The 26,418-nt window shown below is 48.8% G+C and overlaps 5 protein-coding genes and 1 long non-coding RNA gene across 8 annotated transcripts; 5 read left to right on the top strand and 1 right to left on the bottom strand.

The window, feature by feature from the left end:
* The first annotated feature begins 7,508 nt into the window (after window positions 1-7,508).
* On the top strand, window positions 7,509-8,589 carry LOC112895675. Its single transcript, XR_003229244.1, has 2 exons — window positions 7,509-8,105; window positions 8,188-8,589. It is a non-coding gene; the product is annotated as an uncharacterized LOC112895675 (long non-coding RNA).
* A 1,182-nt stretch (window positions 8,590-9,771) lies between these two features.
* Window positions 9,772-10,549, top strand: LOC112895778 (non-specific lipid-transfer protein Cw18-like). The gene has a single exon (XM_025963770.1). The coding sequence runs from the start codon at window positions 9,886-9,888 to the stop codon at window positions 10,189-10,191; it is 306 nt and encodes a 101-aa protein (XP_025819555.1). The 5' UTR covers window positions 9,772-9,885; the 3' UTR covers window positions 10,192-10,549.
* A 4,693-nt stretch (window positions 10,550-15,242) lies between these two features.
* LOC112895777 lies at window positions 15,243-16,023 on the top strand. The gene has a single exon (XM_025963769.1). The coding sequence runs from the start codon at window positions 15,356-15,358 to the stop codon at window positions 15,659-15,661; it is 306 nt and encodes a 101-aa protein (XP_025819554.1). The 5' UTR covers window positions 15,243-15,355; the 3' UTR covers window positions 15,662-16,023.
* Window positions 16,024-18,010: 1,987 nt separating this feature from the next.
* On the top strand, window positions 18,011-18,650 carry LOC112895776 (putative lipid-transfer protein DIR1). Of its 2 annotated transcripts, XM_025963768.1 has the most exons (2): window positions 18,078-18,131; window positions 18,171-18,650. In XM_025963768.1, exons 1-2 carry the CDS (start codon window positions 18,093-18,095, stop codon window positions 18,414-18,416), a joined length of 285 nt encoding a protein of 94 aa, XP_025819553.1. In that variant the 5' UTR covers window positions 18,078-18,092; the 3' UTR covers window positions 18,417-18,650. The 2 variants fall into 2 exon arrangements, with proteins under 2 accessions (XP_025819552.1, XP_025819553.1); XM_025963767.1 differs by having other exon boundaries at window positions 18,011-18,650.
* Window positions 18,651-19,933: 1,283 nt separating this feature from the next.
* LOC112895775 (EPIDERMAL PATTERNING FACTOR-like protein 9) lies at window positions 19,934-22,094 on the top strand. 2 transcript variants are annotated; one of them, XM_025963766.1, is made up of 3 exons: window positions 19,934-20,358; window positions 20,499-20,566; window positions 21,626-22,094. In XM_025963766.1, the coding sequence occupies exons 1-3, from the start codon at window positions 20,241-20,243 to the stop codon at window positions 21,806-21,808; spliced, it is 369 nt and encodes a 122-aa protein (XP_025819551.1). In that variant the 5' UTR covers window positions 19,934-20,240; the 3' UTR covers window positions 21,809-22,094. The 2 variants fall into 2 exon arrangements, with proteins under 2 accessions (XP_025819551.1, XP_025819550.1); XM_025963765.1 differs by having other exon boundaries at window positions 20,493-20,566.
* Window positions 22,095-23,899: 1,805 nt separating this feature from the next.
* On the bottom strand, window positions 23,900-26,263 carry LOC112894712 (pentatricopeptide repeat-containing protein At3g29230-like). The gene has a single exon (XM_025962504.1). It carries the CDS (start codon window positions 26,228-26,230, stop codon window positions 24,455-24,457), a length of 1,776 nt encoding a protein of 591 aa, XP_025818289.1. The 5' UTR covers window positions 26,231-26,263; the 3' UTR covers window positions 23,900-24,454.
* Between the last annotated feature and the right edge of the window lie 155 nt (window positions 26,264-26,418).

Raw genomic sequence — 26,418 nt, 5'->3', positions numbered from 1 at the left:
GCTAAACGGAGTTCTCCGTTTTTGGAATATAATAATTTGCGATGATTTCAAATCTTTTTTTGGACAAACATGCATGCTTATAATGGATTACTGCTTTGTTTCAGTACAATTTTGTTCAGGCACTGATTGGCCAATAGATGCTCTTAACATCACTGCAAACCAAAGCAGTTACCCTGTCGCCGCTAATGCGCAAAGACACACGCTACTATAAAGTGTCAAGCTATGCGTAGCCAAAAGAAAAACATGGCCCAGGCCTTGTAGCAGTACACGCGGACGGATATGCACGCATATGCGATGGGCCTTTTTGTTGGGCCAGCTAAGAACCTTTCGGGATCTATCTACTTTCGACAAAGACGACCTCAGGAACCTGGCGGTTTTTCTAAAGCCCGGCCCGCATAGCGAGCTTCTCCTTCTCCCTCCTCTCTCTTTTTTCCTTTATCTTTTTCCAGGTTTTTAACAGGTGCTCTCTGCTCCTTTTGATTAAAAAGCTTGTTCCGCTGCCCCTCCTCCCAGTTTAGGCTTTTGATGTAGTAGATTAGCTAGCTTAGGGACAGTGCGGATGTCCGCCCGCCCCAGTTGACGCACCCAGATCTGCTTTTCTTCCTGCTGCGTTTGCATGCTTGCGGCAAGCTTGCTGGCCCTTTTTGGTTCCCATCTTCTTCCTCTGATCATCAAACGAGTCAAATAGTTTCGTTTCCTTTTACTGCTTGTCTGCGCCATGGAATGCAGCACAAGTGCACGGCCAGGCGGCCAGCCATAGAAGAGGATCTCGCTTCAGTTTCTGAAACAGCGACCGGCGTCAGAGTCTGAACTCTGAAGCGATGGCCAGGCACTGCTTCCTTCAGCCCTCTGACGAATTCGATCCGAGTTTGAAATTTCGTAGAACGATGCCCCTCAAAAATGGGAAGATATCAGTACGCGGAACTCATCTGAGTTTGGACTTGGAGGGATGGTTATTTCTAAAGTGACCTTACACTTGCCAATTTTTGAAAGTCCAAAGCACAGGGAAGTGATTCTCTTATGAAAATTTCTCACTTCTAGTAGTTCCTTTTTGCCAGACAAACTCGTTTGCATTTGAAACTCTACCGTGTGTGCGTTGCGGTAGTAGTCCAATCCCAGGCTCCAGCGCTTCATTTTTTGTACAAATTTCGGGTGCCATTTCGTCTGCAGGGAGCTGGCCGGCCGGTTTGCCTGCAACCAGGGGCGACGCCACGCTTCATCCACGCTAGAAAATTTTGTTAACAGCAATTGGCTTATTTTGACCATGCATTTCCTTCCCTTTAAAACTAAACTACATGTGTGCACCACCCTGAACTTCCTCGTTGCTTCGCCCCTGAAACTCTAGCCCGGAAGGACAGGTGCAGCCGTGCAGGAAAGCACGCAGCTGCAAGCTCTCGTCTGGTCCTCGTCGAGTCGTCTCCCCGCCATGTGACGTGTGCGTAGGACTAGAGTAGACTTGACTTTTTCTCACTGCGTGGCTCTGCCCTGCCGTGGCAGAACGTACGTACGAACTGACAATTGGGACCACCCGGCTCTGCATGCATGCATCTCTCCGTGCCTTGCTTTTTCAAGTTGGAACAAAGAAAGCTGTGGACGGCATGTCACATGTATTGGTTAGTTGCTGCTATAGTTCCCTACGCTACTAAAAAACGATACACTACTAAAATTTGTAACAACGTGGAGCGAGTTAAAATATAACCCGTTTTTGATAAAAGTAGGGAGGGTACCGTAGTAGCTTATCCGTTTCTAAAAATGCATCTTTAGGGATGGATGGCGTCATCACCCATCCTTACAAATAGCCTCATTTAGAGGCGGGTGATGGCGCCACCCGTCCTTAAAGATGGAATTTCTAGGGGCGAGTGATGCACCGTTTGTCCTTGGAAATGCATTTTTAGGGACGGGTGATACCTCCACCGTCCCTGCGTACAATTTTTTAAAATCATACAGAAAATTCAATTAATTCCAAAAATAGCAAAACTCATCCAAAAATAGTGAAATTTGTACCTTAATACTATTGTGATGTATGGAAGTAGAAAAAAATATGCCAAATATATTTCAGTGTGTATAATGCTTAAAAGTGTGGAAACCATAAAGTATGGCTTGAGTTGTGTGAGAAAGTAAATGTGGGAGAGTCCTGCATTGTTGTTTCAACACTCTTAACCAATTTATAAATCGAAATATGGTTGGCATATTTTTTTCTACTTCTATATGTTGCAATAGTTTTAGAGTAAAAATTTCACTATTTTTGGATGTGTTTTGCTATTTTTTAAAAATTAATTAAATTTTTAAATGAATTTATAAATTATTTGTAGGGCAGGTGATGACGTCATGTGGCAGAACCAACCTGAATTACACCGGCTCAAGTACGCGAGTTCTCTCTTGAGGGCTACCTCGTGTTTCAAACGGTATAATCCCTTGGCCTGTCGGGTAACATCCCGATAAACCATCGAAAGCAGGATCAAACAAGGTACCTCGCACGAAGGCGAGTCCAGAGATATAAATGCCATTACACTTTACATCACAGGCAAGTATATTACATAAGTATATAAAAGCAACATTAATTCCCAATGAAGGGAGATTATTACAAAACAGTTTAAGTGTTGGGTCACAGCCGCGGAGTTTGAAAACACGGACACTGTACACGTCGATATTACGGATATCATACTAGCCCTGGCACGATATCACTCGGCGGGATCTGTGTTGGCCGGGGACGGATCCCACTCCACGGACCAACCATCAGGCAGGGGGTAGGGCCACGGTGTAATGAAAGCTGGCTCATCAGGGAGATTACCTGAAGTAGATAGTCACAAAGCAAGATTAAGTATGCTAATACTCAGCAAGACTTACCCGCTCATGGTATACTTAGCCATGTACCTAGACTTATGTAGGCTTTTCAGGTTTTGGGTAGAGTTTTCAGCTGAAAAGCAACAAAGAGTAAATCCTTAATTTCAACTTTTAGTTTTCAGGTTCTAGTTGGTTATCCAGTCTAGGTAAGCACCTATAACGACTCAAGTATGGTAAAATCTTTAGCCAAGCATCATCTTTGATAATCACAAAATTGCTCTTGTTACTCTATGTGGCAAAGGGATTAAGCAGTCTCAATCTCCGCGAGAAACGGACGATTCCTGAATCGAATTTCAAACCTTGCAAGGGTAAACCTAACACACACGCTTGGAACACCAAAGGTCGTTCCGAAGCAACCGTTTGCCTTTCATTTCGACTCGTGGATCAGAGCCACCACAAGCGACTGCAGGACTATACGCACTTCCAAAGTGCAGGACGTACGTCTGTAGCGCGACTACAAAACCCGTATTCCTGGTTGCCCTTGCAACACGTATTCCCACACGTCGAACTTAAGTAACCAGAAGAAGCAAGACGAATGGTGGGAGGTATGTCCACTCCTTGGGCCGATTGGTTACTAGGCTTACCGCTTACCATATTTCGCGGCATGTGGTTAGTACTTTCAAACGCTTAACCCGCACTACCACACACTGCGACCTTATCAAGTTCAACAACACAGACGGGGTATCATCTCAACCATGATACCTCACAAAACTCCCGTCCGTCATCCTTATAGTGATAACAATTTCAACTCCTATATCGCGCGAGTGATAGGAAATCACTCGACTTCTACCGGTCCTATTAGCATAGCAGCTAGTCGGACTCAAGTGCTACTATTCAATACATTAGTTCCTAGGGAAATGCGACTAGGGTTTCAAGCAATTTCTAAGAACTTAATGCATAGGATACGTAAATAGATATAGATTGCAGTGTGATTAAAATAGTGGGTTATGTCCGAGGCTTGCCTTCTTGTGTCGGATTGGGAGCAGTAGGGTCAAAGTTGTCCGAACTTTGGTTCGGAGCTTTAGATAAACCTTCGACGGCGTTCTTGGGATCTTCGGCTGGTTCTACTCCTTGTTCCAGAACCACTTCGTAATCACCGTCGGCGAGAGTAGTCGAGTCTACATGATATGCAAAACTATAAGTTGAAGAATGTATATTCTTTTATGTTATTTCACAATAAAGTTGCAATCCAAAGAAAGTAGAATTTATTTATTACCTATGCAATCTATTCCTGCACTGGGCAGTCATTTATTGAGTATTAACTATTTTACCTAGATACATTAAACAGCAGGGTTAACTATACTAAGCATCTAACTAGTGGCATAAGGTAACAGGTTGGGGTGGGTTTCCAATAACTATATTAAAAAGCTTTATTCATTTGCTATACCAAGTATTTATATGAACCCTACGTTAATATTAAATTATGGACTTATTAGAATATGTCCAATCTATTTTTTTGTTTGACATCTAAACTTAGGTTGGGAATTTAATGACAGGTTATATTAATTAAAAACAGAACCCTAGAACATTTTCATAACTTTTAAGCATTTAAATCCATAGATATTAATTCTATAAGGTTGACTATGCATTATTCATAATTAAACTCATATATTAAGAAAGTACTACTCAAATAATAGAATAATTATTTTTCTTAAATTTTACATGTCAAAAGAAAATTAACACAACTGGTTTCATATTTTTATCATTTTTTTATCAATTACTATGCATTCTTTAAGCCTACAACCAATTAAACTTAACATTTAAATTAGAGCACAAAATATTCAGAAACTGAAGTTCATCCTTTAAGTAAAGCTATAGATCTTAAAAGTAGGATTCTGACAAATTTTAGTTTGTAATTTTGTGATTTTTCCTTGAACTGATACAGAATTTCAAAGCTTGCATCAAAATAACACAAAAGGGGTCCTTTTAGCACTATTCATATGAGTCTATGGTTTGCAGATAACCCCTTGGGTTTCTGATTCTTCTAACCCGAGATCCCTGGGCTAGAGCCAGACGCAGAGCAAGGAGAGAACGGCCATGTTCCGGCGAAGATGATCACCGGCGGCGAGGTCCAAGGGGAGAGGAGGTTTCAGGAGCTCACGACGGTTCTGTTGCACCCCGTGTCGAGGGCTGTGATGGTCGGAAGAGTGGATCTCGACGAGAACCCGAGGTGGCGGCGGAGAGGTCACTGTCGACGGCGAGGCTCCGATGGTCAACGTCGGCAGGGGACCTGCGCACAAGCTTCAGTGAGTCGTGGGGAAGGTGTAGGTGCAGTCAATCGGGAGCATACATGTCGGATGAGGGGCAACCGGCGAAGACAGTGGCGGCGGCGGCGGGGATGGATGCCGGCGAGCGTCGGGAGGAAGATGTAGGGCACTAGAGACTCCACTAAGTGGTCGTAGAGCTCCGGGGTGATGATGTGGTGCTGGCTAGGGAGTCGTGGGGGTGTGGGAATGCTCGGATCGTGCTGCCCACGGTGAGGCCGAAGGCGGCGACGGCGGCGCTTGTCGGAGACGAAGCTCCGGCCGCAATTGGAGGGCAACAGGGGGTCGACGAGCACGAGTGAGCAACGGGAAAGCTTGCACGAGGGTTGATTGGGGCGGACGATGCCTGGTGGTGGCTGCCCACGGGGATGCCGTGCGTTGCCGGAGCAGGAGAAGAAAGGCGGCGGTGGAATGTGGTTCGGGGCTCGAGAATTGACAAAGGCTCTGGAGGAATAGGACGTAGAGGTTAAGGTGGTGCTGTTGCGCGCAAGAGACAGAGAGTTAAGGCTCCACGGTGGGCTCTCCACGGCGACGAGGAGGTGGCGGCCGGCGGATGCTCGGGGAAGCCGTGGCGCTCGCAAATGGGGACAACGGGGAGGGGAAAGAGGTGAGGGGTAAGTGGAGGACGACGCGTGGTAGATGATCCAGCAGGAGGTGGCGCGACGGCGGCGGTAGAGCGGCGGCCAGAGGCGCAGCACTGCCGGCGGCAGGCGAGTAGAGCAGGGGAGGCACGTGTGCGAGGAAGAAGAAGAGAGGGGAGGAGAGCCGGGGGACTTGTTTGAGATTTCCAGAAAGTTCAAGGGCCTCTCAGAAAACTAAAATTTCTCACTGATATAGGGATCAAATGAGAAAGTGCCTAAAATCAAAGTTGTAGAGTTTTCCAAACTCTACAATATTATTTTAGGGCTCAAGTTCAGAAACTCAAAGTTTACAACTTTTTATGTTAAATTTTTGAAGAAAGGTGGAATTTGAATTACTTTTGTCTTTTTCCAATTAAATTTGATCAAATTTTGGGTATGTTTGCAAATTTTCCTGGAATGTCATGATTACCTGTATTTTTACATATTACTCCTTAAATTTTTGCTTTAATCACACATAGATCCTTATTTTCACATAAAGGCCTATATTCTACAGGAATTACAACTGTACCCTTAGTCTTTTGTACTACTCACATGTATCATAGCAAGCATACATATCTCCCACTAATACCTAGTGTCTATATCTCTAATTACCTAAATGTTACACGTCACCCGCCCCTGAAAATGATATGCAGGAGCGGATGACGCCCCTGCCCGCCTCCGAAAATGTAGGGACGGGTGGGGACGTCGTCCGCCCTACAAATGCTACCCTACATAAGCGAGTGGAGGCTAGGCACTTAGCAAAATTTCGGCAATTGCGCGCGAGACGCTGTCAGGCTGCTAAAATTTCGAAGTCTCGTGCCTCCTTCCCGAGCTCCGACCTCCTCCCTGCACCACCACCTCCCCGCACCACTACCACCTCCTCCTTCTTGCGCGCGCCGCCGTGCCTCCTCTCCCCTCCGGCCTCCTCCCCGCGCCACTACCTCCTCGCATCGTTACCTCCTCCTCCTCGCTTGCCACCTCCCCGCACCACTACCTCCTCGCGCCGCCGCCTCCTGCTCTTTGCGCGCGTCACCGTACCTCCTCTCCCCTCCGGCCTCCTCCCCACGCCGCCCGCGTGCCTCCTCCCTGCGTGCGCTCGCGCGTAGATCCGCGTGGCCTTCTCCTCGCGCCGCCCGTGGGCCTCCTCCTTGCGGGCCGCCAGCCTACTCCCGGCGCGCGCCTATGCGCCTCCTCCCTGCGCCAGTCTTGCCTCTTCCCGCGCCGGTCTGGACCCCGCGCGCCACCGCCGGATCTCACGCCCGGGCTGGCCTCCTCCCCGAGCTGCGCCTTCTCCGCCCAGGCCAGCCACCTCCCCGAGCCGCATCTCCTCCGCACGCCGCCGGCCTCCACACGCGCCGCCGCTCCACCACCCCTCCTCCGCGCGCGGCGCCGCCGCTCCTCCTCCCCAAGCCGAGACAAGGTGAGTTTCTTGATTTTACTTTTTTTTCCTTTTCCAATTTGTACTCTAAATATGGTTAGTTTTACTGCTTATAAAAAAATTAGTGAACATGCTTAGTGAATGTTGAAAAAAAATAGTGAATGTGCTAAGTTAGTGAAAAATTTGTGGAAAATTAGTGGTATGTTCTTGATTTTCTTTTTTTTCCATTTCAAATTAGTTAGTGAATTAGTTAGTGATTTACTTAGTCTAAAAAATATCCATTTTCAATTTTATATTATCTAAACCAATATTATGATGTTTTATGGTGTAATTATCTTTAAAAAGATGATGCTCCGTGGTGGCGGCCGTCGTGGTGGTGGCCATCGTGCTGGTGGCCGCCGCAGTGGTTTTGGTGGACGTGGAGGCATGTTCGAGGACGTATTGCCTCAACATCTAGGACTTCACTTTTATGGCGCCGTTGGCTTGCCATTGGACGATCGAATGCGCAAAGCAGTTCCCAACATTATAATATTCTTTCCTTCTTTTCATATATTTTTTACTACACATGAATAATTTTTAAATTTGCTTACATACAATGCAGCTTATCAACCCTATTAGATGGCTTTTCGTCAACCTCATTTAAAAAAGTACATATCTCTTTTCTTTTCAAGTACCTGTTCGAAACATAGCACCACGAGATGCCATCCCGATGGTTTTAATTGCTGCAATGGGTGGAGTTGCACCAAATCGGATAACGTATGAGAGGCTACCTGTGGAGGCCTGCTTAGAGCAGCTTCAGGTTCATGGATACTTTGTGCTAGATTTTTCATATTTTTGAATAAAGCGTCTCGAGGCGGAAGAAAGCAATGTTATTCAGACTACTGGGAGGCTTTGTCAGTTTAATGAAGATAACATTTTCGAATAAAGCGTCTTGAGGCAGAAGAAAGCAATGTTATTCAGACTGCTGGTAGGCTTTGTCAGTTTAATGAAGATAACATGGTATAAGATATTCTTTTTATCATTGTTAATTTTTCTTATGTTACATCTTTCAACTTTTATAACGTTATTATCACCTCTTTAGATCTCCTCCAAGGTACTACCAACGCGGCAATGAGCTTTTGGGCGATTCTAGATCAAGTCATTGAAGCGATGGATGTAACTTACATGGGTGGAGAGCCATCTTCACCAGAGGTTTGAAGTTTCAAGCAAAACTCACCTTCTACTGGACAAATCAGCTTAAAACTCTATTCTTTGATAGCTTAACACTCTATTGTTCGATATTTGTAGTACTGTATGTGTCTATCATTGGTAAGCGAAGGAGAATGCACTTGTTCGTGCTTTAGCTTATTTTGTTGAAGTTTAGGTTGGACGATTGGAGACCTTAACTATCTTCCATATCTACAGAAGCGGGTTGGAGGAGCGTGAATGTGTAATATGTATGGATGTACCCTTGCCCTTTTCTTATAGATTTGAACTTGCACTATTGTAAGAAATTAAGACCTAAAGTATTGATGTACGAACTTGCATTATTGTAAGAAGAACAGTAGCATGGATGTACCCTTATTCTTTTCTTGTTGAGATCGGAACTGGTTATATAATTTGATTGCATATAAGTATTATTTGAGTATTGGATCTGATGGGTTAATTGAGAACCTTATTTTAAAAATTTGGCAAGAAAAATGTACAAAAATTTTGGCGGGAAGGACATTTTCAGGGGCAGCTGAAGCCATAACCCGCCCTTAGAAAACAGTTTGTAGGGGTGGGTGACGGGGTGACCCGTCTCTAAAAATCTATTTCCAAGGACGATCACGTTACCCACCCCTGCAAACAACACTTGTAGCGGCGACAAGTAGGGACGGGTATCGCGTCCGTCCTGAAAATACCGTTTTATCCGTCCCTAGAAACGTTTTCTGCAGCAGTGATGTCTTTAATTCGCTGGAAGAAGAAAGCTAGGCTCGACCGAATGCAAGACAGCAAGAGTAGTGTGTATACATACGTAGAAGATGCATGGCATGGAGTTGTCAAAATGTGAGAGATCGAACGTAGTATGAAAAGGAATCAGAATGTAGAGAAGGCTGGACTGGACCTGTTCTTCTACAGCGAAAAGGTTCTGCTCCTAGCTTCCTACTCCTAGCTATACTAATTAAGTTGCTAGCTTAACTGAAAGAATCAGTCACATGCATGGCGATAGGTTAATTATTTCACCCCGCTACATATACGGCCGGCGCTGCTACCGTACGCCAGCCCGTGCCGCCCCGCTGTTGACCACGCGATACATTACATTCCTCGCCGCCCGCCGCGACCGTTCGCCGCCCACACTTGACGCGACGTGAGATGCCTCCACCTCCACCTCCACCTCCACTTGTATCTCCACGTACACGCGGTGCGCACATGCAGGGCGGATGATACGACTCGGTCCGTGAGCGACTGGCCCAACGCCGATGATACGACCGACGATGCTGAGCTGAGTGCTCATCGTCATCGATGGTGCTGACAAGCTCGCGAGCACATCGGCACATGCGCGCACGTAGATCGTCTCGTCGTCACGGGCGGCGACGACCGGACGCCGACGCTAGCTATCGTCTCGTCTCCTTCCCCGCGCTCTGCGGCTCTGCCTATATAAGCCTGCGGCCTTCATCGATCGTGTCACACACACACACACGCACACGCACACGCACCCACCCACCCACACATCGCAAGAGCCCCGCGAGCACTGCCGAGCCCAGTCTGCATTCTAGCTACACCGTGAGTCCGTGACAGATACCGACTCCATCCATCGATGGCGGCGGCCGGGACCGGGAGGAAGCAGCAGCTGGCGGTCGCCGTCGTCGCGCTGGTGGCCATGCTGCTGGTGGCGGCGGCCACCGCCCAGGACTGCGGCGTCAGCGGGGACACGCTGAACAAGTGCCTGTCCTACTGCGCGTACGGCGGCAACGCCAACGCCAACGCCTGCTGCGGCCCGCTCAGGAACGCCAACTTCGACTGCGTTTGCCGCAACTACTGGGGCAAGCTCCAGTCCAACCGTTACTACGCCAACTGCGTCTACAAGATCAAGTCCAGGTGCGGCATCAACAGGTCGTGCTAGCCAGGGGCCGGGACCCATCGATCGGAGCCACCAGCAGCGCCCATTGTTGTGTCCGGTGATCCCCTTGTATTCTTGTGTTGCCTTGGGGTCGTTGTTAGTTACTCCTATCTCTGATCTTGATGATCATCTATCTACCTAGCTGATCCACGCGCGGCTACCGAACCGCCGGATCGATCGTCCACTCCTGTGCTAGCTCTATACACATGCGTCATGTGTGTCCTCTTTGCTTTTATTTGTGATTTTATTACGTCTCTCCTGTTCATGATCAGTGGAAGTACGTCGTGCGAACAATTGTGTACTGGATGTATCTGCAGTCTTCTGGTTAGTTGCGGCTCCACCGAGCTGCATTCTGTGACAAGCTCATTCTGTGCTTCTGGTCTGAATCATACTGTGCGCACGAACTAATCAAAATTTTGACTAACCTATTGTTGTACGCAACCAATAGGACAGAAAACGGGACCAATTCCCCCGGCCCACTTGTAGATTGTTGTAGTGTGCAAGCTGAAACAAAAGGAGCCTAGATGCTGCGTGCCTTGCTTCGATCTGTTGCTTTTTCAAGTTTGAACAAAAAAGGCTGTGGACAAGTATAGTAGGTCGCTGCCTTTGCTGGAAGAAGAGAGGCTCGACCGAATGCAAGACGGCAATAGCAGAATGCAGAGGAGCACCTGTACATTGAGATACCACTATGCTTGAGCTCGCCTAGGGGCGCACGGGGAGGTCGCCATGGAGCCAGCCCCGCGCCCCCTCCGGAGGCTGAGCGGGGGTGAGGCATTTCCACGAACAGGTATAGGTCGCGCCGCCGCCGGGCCACCTTTGCTCCAACTCCAAGCCGGCCAAGCGAGCCGGCCATCCTCCACTTCTTCAGTCTCGGCGAATCGCCATGGCCGCCTCTGGCATCCGAGCCCGAGAAAGGCGCCGTCTCCGCATGGGTCGTCTAATCTGGGCCACACAAGCTCGATCGGACGGCTCACATGCACGCAAGGGGGACGGTATTTGAAATGCCGTCCACCCGGTCGGTATCCCAAACAACGTCCGCCCCCGGGGGCCTGGGTCGCGTGGAACGCCGCCTTTCCTTGACTCCGCGGTTCGCCAGAGCACCACCGCTGCCTGTTTGGCCATCCTCTCCTTCTTCTTCCTCCAGGATGCCTCGCTTCGCTTGCCGCGCCATCTTGCATCTGCGACGCACTCGCGCTCTCTCAGCCAATCAGCCTGCCTTGCCTCGGCGTTCTGCGATTCTGTCGTCGCGGGTGAAGACCCGGACCGGCTGCTGGGCATGGCAGACATGGGGCGCGCCTAAGCTTGTCGAGCTAGCAGCGATCGCTCACGAAGCATAACCATGGTGAAAGCTGGAAAACCATGGTACTGAACTGCTTGATTCCCGGAAAACCATACTCGTGTTATCCGGCTAGAGAGTGACCAATCCGTTCTTCCTCTTCAGCATGCGAGGGAATCATTTTGGGTACTAGTCCGTGGCCAATATCAGGGAAGCAGCTCCGATCCGTGGTTTTACCAGCGAGCATCAGTTTTTCCTGTTTTTACAAGCTTTTTGTGCATTGAAAATCACATATATTCTGATATCTTAACAATTCAGTACTGCCGGTCTGCAAATTTCTAATCGTCTCTTTATCGATCATTTTCCACTCTCTGTATCTTCAGCTTTTTCCTAAAAACATCAATACTCAAATGAGTTGCCACTTTCAGTTTCAGATGCTGGGCTGAAATACGAGCTCCACGCCAGCAACACGTATGAAATTTGTTCTTGTCCTCAAGTGTATAGTACTGCTGCCGACTTGCTTCATCTTCAGTTTACAAGAGCAGACACGAACTATGAGAACGAAGAAAGACGAAGATGAAATGAAACTCTGACCAAAGTGTACGATGGCAGACGCGTTTGATGGTAGGATTTCTCGGCTACTTGTACCCCAGCAGCTACCAGAATTTGTGCGCTACTGCGCATATCACGCCGTACTCAGGGAGAGGCCCCAGTGGCACCGGCTCATGGACGCCTCTAACGTGGAGCACCACCACCGCCACAACTCCGGTAGTGTCGCCGCGAAACCGAGCCATGGCGGCGGTGGCGCGCGGCACCACGCCGTCCACGAGGAGTCGCTCGAGGAGGTCCGCTCGAGCAGCATCCACCACCACCCGCATGCTCGAGCAGCATGTATGCGCAGCGTTCTGGCACTCATATACTCTGCAAGCCGGTGCTCGGGAGGTCAGGCGCAGCCGCGCCCACGATATACGCGAGAGCGCTCTGGCAGGGTCCGTACGGCGGGGGCGATCGAGCTCGGAGCTCGTGGCACAACCGCGGGCCGGTTTGGCCCATGACGCAGAGGGCTAAAGCCGGCCACCTCACCAGTCACGCACGGCACGACGAGAAACGAATCGCACCCGGCGCGAGCACGCATGCGATGTGACGGTCTGCAGCCTGCACACGACACGGCGGCGGCCACCGGCCACGTTCGCAGTATCAGGCATCGATGCTACGCAGAAACAAGGGCCGTGGCGTCTCAGTGGAGGGGTAGAATGGTCGATTTCTGGCAGATTAGCAGCCGCTGTGCTCACGCCGCCATGGACGCCGCCTGTGGCCTGCTACCGTGGTACGTCGTACTAAAATTCGCCGCCATGGACGAGACCTCTGGTCTGCTAAAGCTCCTACTAGCTTACGGGCGCACAGGCGCACACAGAGGCCCCGCGCCACCGCCGTAGGATGATCGGAGCGACGAATTTACACAAGCATTTGTCGCTCGGCGCTCGCGCCCCCGCTGTTAGTCCCTTAGTCCGAGGAGGAAGACGCCTTCCGCGATTCGCCTAATCCGGATCGTAAAGGCTGGATCCGACGGACGGTATTAGAGTCCACCCGGACGGTATCTGAAACGACGTCCGCCCCTGTGGTCGTCAGGAACGCCGGGTCGCTCTGCTTCACGCCGCGGGCCGTGGCTCGCCGGAGTCCCGAGCGCCACCGCTGCCTGTCTGACGCTGACCATCCTCTCCCTTCTTCTTCCTTCTGGATTCCTCGCTTCCTGCGCGCTCTTGCATCTCGTGACGCGCTCGCGCTCTGCCAAGCTCGCCGTTCAGTCGTATGTGAACGGCCGGACCAGCTGCCGGCCTCCTGGCTCCTGGCATTGCTGCGCGAGGATGAGGTCACCAAGGGTGGCCGGCGTCGGCGGCTGCGCCAAGCCCAAGCACCGCTACCAAGTAGCACGAGCAGCTCTGACGTTTGTGTATTTTGTGTATCGATCAACTTCGTGCTCTTCACCCACCGCATCAAAGTATCAAACAGGGAGTACAATTTACTTGGCCAGGCGCCAAGGACGCACGGCGCATGTGATTCAGATCATAAGCCGATCGGTTTTAGAATCACCCATGACCCATCACCGTCGGCATGGACGAGACCTCTGACGCTATGCTTCAGCTAGCCTATGGGCCGCGCCTGAACAAGACCGGCGCCCCAGTCGGAGGCCGAGCGGGGGCGAGTCATTTCCACGAACACGTGCAGGTCGCTCCGCCGCCGCCGCCGCCGCTCGAGTCGGGCAAGTGAGCCATCCTCTTCTTCTTCAGTCTCGGCAGGCCCCCATGGCCTCGGTGTCCGAGGAAGACGATTCCCGCCACGGGTCTAATCTAGCCCGTCCAAGCTCGATCAGACGTCTCGCAAGTAACTATACCGTCCAGGGACGGTATCTGAAATACCGTGCACCCCCTGTGGCCGCGAGAAACGCTGCCTGTGCTTCACGCCACGGCTTGCCGGGCCTCCGCCGCTGTCTGCCGGACCTTTGTTCCCTCTTCTTCCGCCTGGATGCCTTGTTGCCTGCAGCCTGCTACCTCTTGCATCTAGTGAGGCAGGCACACGCGCCCGCGCAGCCCTGGCTCGCCATCCGTCAGTCGGAGATGAAGGACCGGACCTGCTGCTGCAGGCATGCATGGCGCGCGGCCAAGCATGCAGAGTACAAGAGACTGCTCAACTGCTGAAGCGGCATAGGCATGATTGTTTCTAATTAAACAAGCTTTGTGTATTGGGTTGGGTCACAGTTTTGCTGAAGTTTGGGTGACAGCACAATTCAGGACTGTCAGTCTCTGCAATGTTTTCATCCGCCTCTCCACCGAAGATTTTTCGAGAAGTAGCAACACCCAGCTGTTACCACTGCCAGACGCTGAGCTGAAACAAGAGCTCCAACATCAGCAATAAGTAATTAAGGATCAAATTTGTTGTTGTCCTTCATTGTCTTCAGTCTTCCCGCTGCTGCTACTGCCAAGATGCTTCGTTTTCCGTTTACAAGAGAAGAAGTGAACCGTCACTCTATGAGAACGTGGGCAAAGTAGATGAAACACTATTCTAACGAAAATAAGGAAAAGTTCGGTTTACACGTTTGAACTATCGCAAAAATCCAATTTTTAACCTTCGAGACCATCCAACTATTGAAACCGTGCAAATCTGGCCTTTTGAGTGGTTTTAAAGATGGTTTTGTAATTAAAAAATAAAAAAATTCTGTAACACACAGGGAGAGATCCAATGTAGAAAAGGAATCAGAATGTAGAAAAGGGAGGCATCTCCGGTCCATCTCGAGCGTACACGCTGGGCATGTTCTTCTTCATCAGCGAAAAGGTCCTAGCTATGTACTGTAACTAACTGAAAGAGTCACAGGCATGGCGATAGGTTATTTTACCCCCCGCTACGGCGCTACCGTACGCGAGCCCGTGCCCCGGCTGTTGACCACGCGTACATCTCTCGCCGCGGCCACCCAGCCACATGACGCGGGATGCATCCAGCTCCAGCAACAAGCCACGGCCGCTACCGTCGTCTTGCCCGTCGTCGGTACGGCCTGCGCTAGCTGCAGTCTTGTACTGATGACTCGGTCTCGCCCGTGACTGGCCGCCCTGATGACATGATGTTGAGCCGAGTCCTGAATTCCTGATGGTGACAAGCTCGCGAGCACATTCGCACATGCACGCACGTCGTCGTCGTCACGGGCGACGCCGCCGCCGCCGCCGCCGCTGTGATCTCGCCGGCCGTTTCATTCCCCTCGCTCTATATAAACCTCCACCCGCCTTCGTCGATCGTGCCACACGGAGATCGCAGCAGCCCGGCGAACGCTGCAGATCGAGCGAGCCCAGCCTCCTTTAATTTGCTGATCACATTCCACACAAAAACACACCAATCCCATCCATGGCGGCCGGGAGGAAGCAGCAGCTCGCGAGCAGCGCGGCGGTGGCCGTCGCGCTGGTGGCCATGCTGGTGCTGGTGGCGGCGGCGGCCGCCCAGGACTGCGGAGTCAGCAGGGACACGATGAACAAGTGCATGTCCTACTGCTTCAGCGGCGGCAACGCGGACGCGTGCTGCGGCCCGCTGACGGGCGGCGCCAACCTTGACTGCCTCTGCAAAAACTACTGGGGCAAGCTCCAGGCCAGCCCCAGCCTAGCCAAGTGCGCCAACAAGATCAAGTCCAGGTGCGGCATCAACAGGTCGTGCTAGGGGATGGATGCATCGATCGATCTCGGAGCCAGCAGCCACACCGGGATCTATACGTACACATCCCGGACTAAATTGTTCTTCGATTCATAGATGCTGATATGCCATCTTTGTTGGTGATGATCATCCGACCCGTTGCTCTGCTCTCCGTTGTTTGTGTTGTGTCTGTGTGCCTGTTTGTAGTCTTGTATCGTACGCCGGTGCTATAGATGCGTCATGTTTCCTCTTTGTTTTTTTTATGAATTTTGAGTCGCGTGCTTATGATCAGTGGAACTCGTGCGAACAATTGGCGTAGTATGTATCTTGCAATTGCAGCTCCACCGAGTTGCATTCTGTGTAATAATAAGCTCATTCTTCTGTGCTTCTGGTACCGTGCGCACGAACTATCTAGTCAAAATTTGACTGATCTGCTGTTGCAAGCATGCATGCCATGGAAGAGCATGATATGGGACGTGGGGGCCAGGCATGACCCTCTGCTTTGCACCTCGAGCTCGTCTTTCTTTTGCTACTGTAAGGTCCATTTTTTTTTCAATTTTCTAGGATTAATTTATTATTTGATGTTTAGGCTATCAAAACAATAATGAAAAATTTATGATATATTTATGTATGGAGAAAGGAAAACATGTCAAGGGTTGGATTGGACCAATTCGCATAGTTGGTGTTTGGGGGGAGTAAATCGAACTAAAAATAGGTTATAGGTTATACGGACTTTGTTCAAGTACTTGAGGAGAGTGAGAAAATTAGGTTCATCATCCAGTAACAGAGGCACTAATCAATAACGCGTAAAGCCTTTCGATCATGTGTATAGATCATAGTTTTCTTGGGAAGGCTGCGTGTTCGAACACATAATTCAATATTGGTGTTTGTAACAGTTGGGATAACGTATGCGATCTCTGGATGCTAGCAGGCGCCAAAGGATTGTCTGGTCTGGTCGCTGCTCGACCTAGTAGTTAGCAGCGTGTGGTGGTAGTTGTGGTCGACTCATGTTTGATACGGGCGCGTTTGTATTTTAGACCCAGGGTGTGTGCGGGGGTGCGTGTGTGTTTGTATTACTATTTTAGCCTTTCTACTTCTTTCTTAATGCAATGTAATACGCTGCGTATTCGAGAGAGAAAAAATAGATGCGGGCTTCTCAGTTCAAAATTAACAGTTTACTACTATATTTTTAAGAGTAAAATGCACCGTCGATCCTTAAACTTGTGTGGGTATATCATTTAGACCAATCAGCTCTAAAAGTATATTTTTAGATCCATAAACTTTTTAAATTGTTCACCGCATATCCATACCGGTCCATCAACCGTGGAGTGTTACATAGTGCAAGCTGAAAGCCTGTAACAACAAGTGCCTAGATGGAGTTAGCTAACTAGTTTTCAGATGGAATATAAGAAAAAAAACTTTGAAGTTTGTTCTAGAAAATATTCTATTAAAATAAAAGGTGTTTTACCAGTGAAAAAAGGTGTTTCATAAATCATAGCAAAATGTTCCTGTGGCTAAGAAAAAATGTTCCACGGAGAATAAATAAAAGAATATTCAGATCCACTAATATAAGCGTGTGATAATATTACTCCTACCTGGTAGTCTATGCGGTCTGTAACACTTGATTTCCCCGCTCCATGGTGCTATCCGATCCGCAAGACCAGAAATTCAGAAGTTTTAGGATTTGCCAGATGTGCAGAAAAAAAAGTATGGTTTCTCCGACTCCATAGATAGGACTTATCGTGCAGGAGAGTTCTGACCATTCCAGCTAGCAGTCAGCCAGTCACGGGCACACTGATCGATCGATGCGCTAGTGTAGTTTGCTCCACGTCAGATTTCCCGACCATACGCTGCGCGTATGTGCATGCACACGTCCAAAGGTGGAGCAAGCAGGCTAATTTCTCCAACCGTGGGTCACTAAACTAACGGTGGCACAGCCAGAAATAGGTGCTCAAAGCAGCTCGCAGACAGCCGGTCGTGTCCGATCTGCCGACCACGCACCATTTCCTTCTCGTAATTGGCAACGATGCTCTGAAGTCCGAGCTCCATCCATGCTGGCTTGGCCCCCACTTGGCACGAAGCGACACCCCCAGGACCAGACTTCATCCGATTCCAGCAAGGCCAGCGTCGTCGTTACCGTCGACATGCCCATAGCCCGCGTGCGCTGCATCATTCAGACCGGTAGAGGCAAGGCAAGCGAGCAAGAGCATCTCTGCACGCATGGCGATTGCGGCCAATGGCTGGCTTGGCCCGTGACCTGGCACGGGCCGGCCCGGCCGGAGCCAAGCGCGCGGGCACATGCGCGTCACGGGCCACGCTAACCCCCGCGCTATTTAAAGGCCCCGGCCGTCGTCCGACGTGATCACACACGCTCGCTTGCTCACACCGTCGTCACAACTCGATCGCAAGTGCCCGTCACATCGTCCGAGGTACGTGATCGGCCGGTGATCTCAGAGAGATGGCCGCCGGGAGGAAACAGGCGATGATGGGCAGCTCCGCCGCGGCGGCCGCGCTGGTGGCGCTGCTGCTCGTGGCGGCCGCGTCCGGCGCCGCCGGCCTCTGCGGCATCGACATGCAGGCGGCGGTGGCGGCGTGCCAGTCCTACTGCAACAAGGGCAGCACGGAGGCGGCTCCCAGCCAGGACTGCTGCGACAAGGTGAGGAGCGCCAGGTGGAGGTGCCTGTGCAGCTTCAGGGGCAACCTCCCGAGCTACATCGACGGCGATCGCGTCATGCAGATCCCCTCCAAGTGCAAGTTCGACAACGCGCCGACCTCCTGCTAGTAGAGCTAGCTGTAGACTTGGGATCCGGCGGCCGGTGCACTCCCTCCACAGCCATCGTTTTGTGCCGTGTCGATTTGCAGGGTGATTTGCGTTCGTGCTTGTGCTCGTCAGGTTATCCGGGTTTGCTGCAGGTGTACCTCTCGCGTTTCTTGAATTCTTGTACGTCCATTATGTTGTGTGTGTCCACCTCAACCGTGTCGCAGTAATAAAATTTGACTTTTGCTTTATTTGCAAGATGTCATGTCTCATGCGTACTGCAATTTTCGTGAACTAGGCCAGATCCTTACTTGGCCCCTCTCTGCCCAACAACATCAAGTCGTCAACCAGACAATCCCCAGCATGTACACAGATATGCTGCAAACAAACACAACACCGTTGGTGTAAAAAAAAAAATTCTCTTTATGGTTCATGAGTGGAGAGGGTTGACTGCCTTCGCCCTTGATCCACGATGCAAGAATGTCACAGAAGAGACATGGCGCCACATAATTTGAGTAGTCCTCCTCTTATATGATATAAAAAATACAGCACTTTGAACCATTTTGCGACATGCACAATCCGACGAATGGGTGCAGAATGCAGATACATACAATGTGCTCAGCTAGTGATGAATAATGAATTCAGTAACTTGTAGTAACAGGTAAGCCTTTTTTACCCGCCGGGTGCTTCCATTGCTGGCGATACGTCCTGATCTGGACAACCAGCAGCGCATGCGGCCTACTGAGTCCTGGTGGTGTCCCGTGTCCGCCTGCATGTTGCCAAACAAATTAATTTGACTAAGCTTTGACCCGGCTACGGCCTCGTGAGCATCAGCATCTCCCCGTGGTAGCGCGGTACCAGCTCTGAAACTGAAAGCAACAGCAGCTGAACCCTGCCCATATCCACGCCCAACATCTCCACCATATGGACAGCCACATAAAAGGTAGAACAAATGCGTCGCAGATCCAGAGCTTCCAGCGATTGCTATCGACGAGATATCAACAGACTGTACATGGTACAGCTCTGAATTGAAATCCAGACGCAGCCCATCCCTTGAGGCCGCAGGAGATGGACAGGGCAGCGGTGGTCGACAGCGCAAAATCTTGGCATGCAGAGATGCAGGATCAAGAGCATGCCCGCTCTCTGCTTCTCACCCTCCTCTGGCTTCGTTCACCTTTGCAGGTCAGAAATGATACTGTGCATCAGAGCTTTCCCTTTCATTGCCTTCTTTCAAGCATCTTCTCTTACTGAATACGGTTGCTCGTTCGCGAAAAAAAAGCATCTTCTCTTACTGAATAAGGTTGCAGTTCCCTGCTTGAGTTTTATTATGTGCTATATCCGCTACGACTGGTGTAAATAATTGCCCCGTCTCTTTCAACAGGTCACGGTTCTGTAGAACAAAAGGAACAACAATTGAAATAAATGGCAAAAAAAGCATAACATTGACCTCTTACGTTCAAAATGGGGTATAAAGTTAGCATGCAGAGAAGCACATGCATAGAAGACAAAGTGATGCTACGGTAATAATTGAAGCGAGGACCCCCTATTGCTAAGTTTCAGACTCATCTGTCATCCCGTGTGTTCGTGCAAATGAGAGGGGGGTGAGGAGCCACCTGGTGGTCTCCGCAGTCCCCACTGCTCCCTCTACATACCAATGTCTCTGCATGGTATGGCACAGGAACATGCATATGCAACGCATGAGCAGAGCCACAGAGCGGCCATACACAAAGAGCCATTGCACCAGTCTCGGTTTATATAGCCTATTAACATTTGCTCCCTTCTGCTGTTTCTCTGAATCTAAACACAGCAGCATCTCCCATTCTCTATCCATTGCTAGTTTGAACAAGCATGGCTCATGGTTGCCCCACAACTACCACAAGCTCCCAGCTCCTCTTCTTCATTCTCTCTTGCCTGATTATTATCGGTCATGCTCTCTGCAACCATGGTCACCATGGCAGAACACCAGGTTTTTTCCCTCTTACAAACACTCGGCTATTCCTCCTTTTCTTGCACGAGACTAATCCCTTTTGTTCTTGTTAGCTGTTGCCTTTGCTTTTGTTCACCTTCTGTTGGCTCATTTCAATCCAATTTGTTATGAAGGTGCAGATTATGTAGAGCAATATCCCCACCAGGATTTGCCTGACAAACATATAGTTTCGCAGGAGACCATGAAGGTACCTCTCTTTCTTTCAACTATTGCTAAGTGGCGTTCTTAAGGGTTCTCAGTTTTCAAAATCTTACAGCACTTTTGTTTCTTATAGACATGTATGTGAGGAAAACTTTTCCTACTTTAGATGTCAACATGCTTTGCGTAAATCTTGCACTAGCTATCTATGGAGCTTTCATGGGGCTATGATGCACGAATAGGGAGGGGGTAGCGTATTGCATATCTGATATGGATACACCGTGGATACGTATCGGCTGCATACTGCAGAAGCCAGACACGCATTGGGTTTGGTCACAGTACTTGCCTACTGGATACGTACCTTCAGCTTCTAGGCATGGGGAGGATGCTTAAGGAGAGGATGGAAAGGAGACGCTGAGATTGGAGGAAGAGGCACAGGGGCGACGGAGAGCTGATCAGAGAAGGCGATGATGAGCTGACCAGAGAAGAGCCAACGAGGCTCCTGGCATCTGAAACGACGACGACGACCACAACCGTGGCAGCATAGTCCGCATGGGCAGCCATCATCCACACCAAAATACTTTGCCTCCAGAGAAAGCGTGAGTACCAGAGAGAGGAGGAGGAAATGGGCAACCAAATTTGCGAGTACTTGATGCAAGATGATGGCCGGTGGCAAGATATTTCAGCGCCGGTGACTCTGTGTGTGCATCCAGGGACTTGGCAGAGCTAGGACACGCTATTTAGTTGGGCTGCGTGGGCCAGAAAAAAGGAAAGGGCAGCCCAATAGCATGTTGTCTGATAAGTATGAGTGGTAAAATAGCCAATTATTAGTTGTATTACTCTATTTCCTTTAAAAACTGTATTATTTCATATATAATTATTAGTGTTATAAAATACTATCCGTCTCCCTATGTCAGTGTTTTTTTTAGAATGCTGCACCCTGTATCATATCTGGGTAACATATCCTAAAGTATTACTAAGACTAAGAAAATGGCTTTAGAACAACAAAAAAGGCATGAAATCTATGTATTAGTTTAACCCACAAAGTGTGCAAAGATCTTAAAGCAAGTATAACTAACATGATCTTTTCTCAAATGCCTCATATTAGGGTCTAAACAAGGACATACTACCCAACTATGCAAGGAGAATGTTGATCGGCTCAATTGCTCCAATATGCACATACAACGAGTGCAGGGGGTGTCGATTCAAGTGTACTGCTGAGCAAGTCCCAGTGGATGCAAATGACCCTATGAACAGTGCTTACCATTACAAGTGTGTTTGCCACAGGTGATCTTTAATGAGTAGGACGAGCTTCTATGTTATGGTATGTCCTAGTGAAGAGTAGTAATTTTCTTCCATTTTTGGTTCTTCCTCTTCTTTTCCTTCTACTCTCTTTTTTCTCTGTTGAAAAGGCCTTTTTTTCCTTTCCTTTTTTACAAGAGGCTAGCTAGTAGAGGACTTGGGTCTGGAGGGGCATTTTGTAGTTTAAAATGCTTAGTTCAGGTAACGGACTATTTTTGCAGTAAATGGCTAGAAATTTTGACATCTGCAGTATGAAGTAGCCACCTTATTTTAGTATGTACACAATAATTTTTACACCAATGGCTACGATGCATCAAGTCTGTGCAGTATGAACTGACCTCAAAAATATCATCTGCTTTAGTAGCCTTGGAGATATAGGCTGAATCTTCTGTGGATGTTAAACTTCATTTTTATACTAACATTTAACTTGCGTAAATTCTTTAAATATTGTTCTGTTCCACCTAAAGTTCCATTTTATCCATTCTGAACACAGCCAGTTCTTATGGGCATTCATGTCATTTCTCTTTTTCATAGTAACAACCACCTGTGACCTGTACAAACGAGCAGTATTTTAAATTAGACAAATCACAGAAGGAAGGCCATGACAACGAGGTTATGCAAAGGGAATGCTTTTGTGCAGCCTGCAACCCATCAAACAAGACTTCATTTTAAAGTTTAACTAAGAAGATATCTGAGAAAAGATGCCATACCATCACCTTCTTCCCTCCAACTTAGGTTAATATGCAATTATGCATAGTTCCATTCATGTTGTACATTATTGTAAGCAACAAACTTATCAATGCCAAAAAGAGCAAAAAGTTTGCAAGTACAGAACCTGCAGGTTGCTCTGTATATATCCAACATAAAACCTGTGAAGGATTCGAGTCAACTGGAAATATTTACTAAAAACAACTCTGTGCATAAGATGCCACTGCAGAGCCGCAACTCAATGCATGCAGATTATGAGAAGGATAACACAATTCCTTGCAGAAAAATGTATTGCTTAAAAGGCCATTGATAAGTAGGCAACCAAAGTTTGTTCTGGGCTACTACTAGGTATGCAGTAAAACAATTACAAATCATTTAAATTTTTAGTGATTCACCCAAAACCAAGACATGTTTTCAAAAGTGTTACCGTGCAAGAAGGTTCATCGAAGCCTTGAGATAAAGAGGTTCGGCAAATATTCAGTTATTCATCAAAGGCATTCAGTGAGGATTTGTTTGGAGAATGTATTGATTTAAAAAGTCACTTCCCAGAGCTTTCATCACTAAGGAAGCTCTCACTAAGGTGCCATAGGTGATACAAAAATTGATACACACATTAAAGGGGCAGTTATATTTCACATTAATGATTTCGAAATTGCAAATAACAATTTTCAAGTAACCGCACTATGTTGACTAATCACATGTGAAGATAGCAATTTACCACATACTATGATTGTAGCTTCAAATACTTGCAGATCTCCCAAAAAAGACAATGGAAGGGGAAAAAAGAATTGACTGATATCCTGAAAGTGACACAAGAGAGAAGATGCGTATGGAGAGAGGGCAAAATAGATGACATGTAGTGGTCCCAGTACTACTTTTGGCAATAGAATGAGATCTCACCGCTTGTCTTTAAATAAACAAGAATATGTCATAGTGGCTCCCTTTGAGATGGTCCCGAATCTAAGAGAGATTCACATGGAGTTATTTTGTTTTGCAATAAGACGCCTGCATCAAATCCTACTTGAGTATCATGCACCAAGGTTGACATCAACACCCATGGTCCAGCAGCACCTTTGTATCTTGATGGTGCTCATCATAGTTCTAAGCTTGAGCATACTTCTACACCGGTAGCAAAGCCAAAGAGGAGTAGAGGACCAACCATTTTGATGTCTCATTCATGCCAGATTTACTAAACAACAGAAATGCATTGCAAAATCACAAAAGTCATGCTGATGCCTGATGGTCACACAGTCAAGACTGTATGCTTAAAGCAGATCTGTAATTAGAAAGCAGAAAATTTTAATTTTGAAACCAAATAACCAAAATAAGGCATCGTTTAGGGTCTGCATTGCCGACTGTTGCCACCAGCTTATGATAATTCATAGATCAGCCATCTCTCATTTTGTACTCAGCAAACAGCATAGCTACTAAATGAAATGCAGCAAGTATAAAGAAGTAATCAGCAACATACAATTTTGAAGGCTTCAGTCTTCATTCTCAACTTCATGTATCTTCATACTGATGTAAGAACAATGCAACAGGGGTGCAGAGACTTCTCAATTAATCTGAGAGACCGAAACCAACTTTTAGTCCAAAAGTCTACAGCTGGTCCAAACAGTTAGCACTGTACCCTTTTAAACTGACTAGAGTAAGCAACTGCAGCCTCAAATACCAAGCTTCTTCATTAAATCACATGTTCAGTCACCATTGTGCATGCAAGTCAAGAAAAATTGAACAAAATGGACAGCACATGGATACTCAACATGTGCACTGATCCAGTGGTGTTTAACCTGGCCCCTTCTTGTGCTTAAGCTAGCAAACAGAATCTTGAAAAGCAGCTGGTTAACATCAGGGCTATGAACCATCAGGTGCAATTTGATACATCAAGAATGTTAAATCAACAGACATTACGTGCACAAAAGAGCAGTCAAATAGATGCTGCCATGTTAGATAAATTCCGCAGCATTAAGTACATTTCATCCTTACAAAGATGTGAGCTGCCTCCATTAACAAACTCATGTATTTCTCCATCTACTTCAATCACACTCCTCCCAGTATCCTTTTTCATCCCCTCGTCACTCATCCATTTCCTAATTCTCATGACATCACCCCACATTCCTTCATCAGCATAGATATTTGACAGGAGAACATAGACTCCTGAATCATCAGCTCCAAGATCTGCAAGACGTTCAACTGATAACTCAGCCAGCTCAACACATCTATGGCTTCGGCAGGCAGCAAGAAGAGACCCCCACAACTCTGGAGTTGGTTCCACGGGCATTGTTTCTATAGTATGCCTAGCTTGATCCAAACGTCCAGCACGGCCAAGTAGATCAACCAATGCACCATAATGTTCTACCTTGGGATCTATCCTGAAATCCTTTTTCATTCTGTGAAATATCCCTAAACCCTCTGAGACCAATCCAGCATGTGTGCAAGCAGTAAGCACGGCAAGTATGCTTAGATTATCCATTGGAGCTCTTTCATCCTCCATTCGATGGAACAGTGTGACGGCTTCCAGACCATAACCATGAGTTCCAAGTCCGACAATCATCACATTCCAAGTGATCACACTCCTCTCAGCCATGCTTTCAAAGATCGACATGGCAAGATCCAAGCGCCCGCACTTCATGTACATATCTATCAAAGCTGTCTGCACCACAACATCGAATAAGACCTTCTTCTTCTCCAAGTAAGAATGCAGCCATCTGCCTTGTTCCAAAGCACCCAGCTGAGCACAAGCCGCGACAGCCCCAACCGCAGCAACCCTATCTGTCCTTACACCACACCGTAGCATGCTCTGAAAATGCTCCAAAGCCTCCTTCGCCTCCCCGCACCTGACATACCCATCAATGAGAACACTCCATGAGATCACATTCCTCTGTGGCATTTCCTCGAACAGTGACCTCGCCTCATCAATCCTTCCGTGTCTCGCATAACCATCAATCATCGAGTTCCAGCACACTAAATCTCTCTCAGGAATTTGATCAAACATCTCGCGTGCACGGTCCACACCACCAGCCTGCTTCCCGTACCCGTCGATCATGGTCGCCCAGGAGAACGTGTCCCTCTGCGGCATTTCGTCGAACAGTTCCTGCGCAAGCTCCATCTCCCCGCACCCGACGTACCCCGACACCATGGAATTCCACGAGACGAGGTCCCGTGAGAAGCCACTCGCCTCATCGAACACCTTCCTACCCGAGCGGCAGTCCTGGACCCTACAATAGAAGCTAATGAGCGCGTTCACCGTGAAGAGGTCCGCGTCGAGCCCCCTCCTCACGGCTTCCGCGTGCACCAGGAGCCCGACCCTGCAACCAGGCGCGCAGCCGCAGGCCTTGAGCACGGCCGGGAACGTGTAGGCGTCGGGCTGAACGGCGCAACGGCGCATCCGCGCGAAGTAGAGGAGCGCGGTGCGGGGGCGCACTGAAGCGTGGAGGCGGACGATGGTGTTCCATGGGAAGGGGTCGCGGGCGGCGGGCTCCGGGAGGCGCGCGAAGACGACGTCCGCGTGCGCGTGCGCGGCGGGAGCGGATACGGACGCGAGGGCGAGGAGGAGGAGATTGGAGAGGCGGAGCGGGGAGGCAGCGAGGTGGCCGGAGGTGAGGAGGAGGGCGTGGCACTGGAGCGCGTGGGAGGCGGACCTGCACGCACGGAGGCGGGAGAGGAGCGTCGGCAGCGCGACGGCGAGAAGCGGAGGCGGCATCGATCGGGCATGGCGACTTCAAACTCTGAACCGCTTTTGTTTCGTCTTTTCTTTTTTTAGAGGAATGATAAATTCGAGGCCCGATGGATTATTGTTGGGCTAGCTATTGATGCGCTGGCATGAGCCCATTTCCACAATGTACCCGTGGGCTCTGGTGGGCCTGTAAGTGGCTCAATTGATCCGGACCG

Source organism: Panicum hallii, chromosome 5 (assembly GCF_002211085.1).
Source record: "Panicum hallii strain FIL2 chromosome 5, PHallii_v3.1, whole genome shotgun sequence".
NCBI classification, from domain to species: domain Eukaryota; kingdom Viridiplantae; phylum Streptophyta; class Magnoliopsida; order Poales; family Poaceae; genus Panicum; species Panicum hallii.
This window is presented reverse-complemented; position numbering and strand designations above follow the sequence as displayed.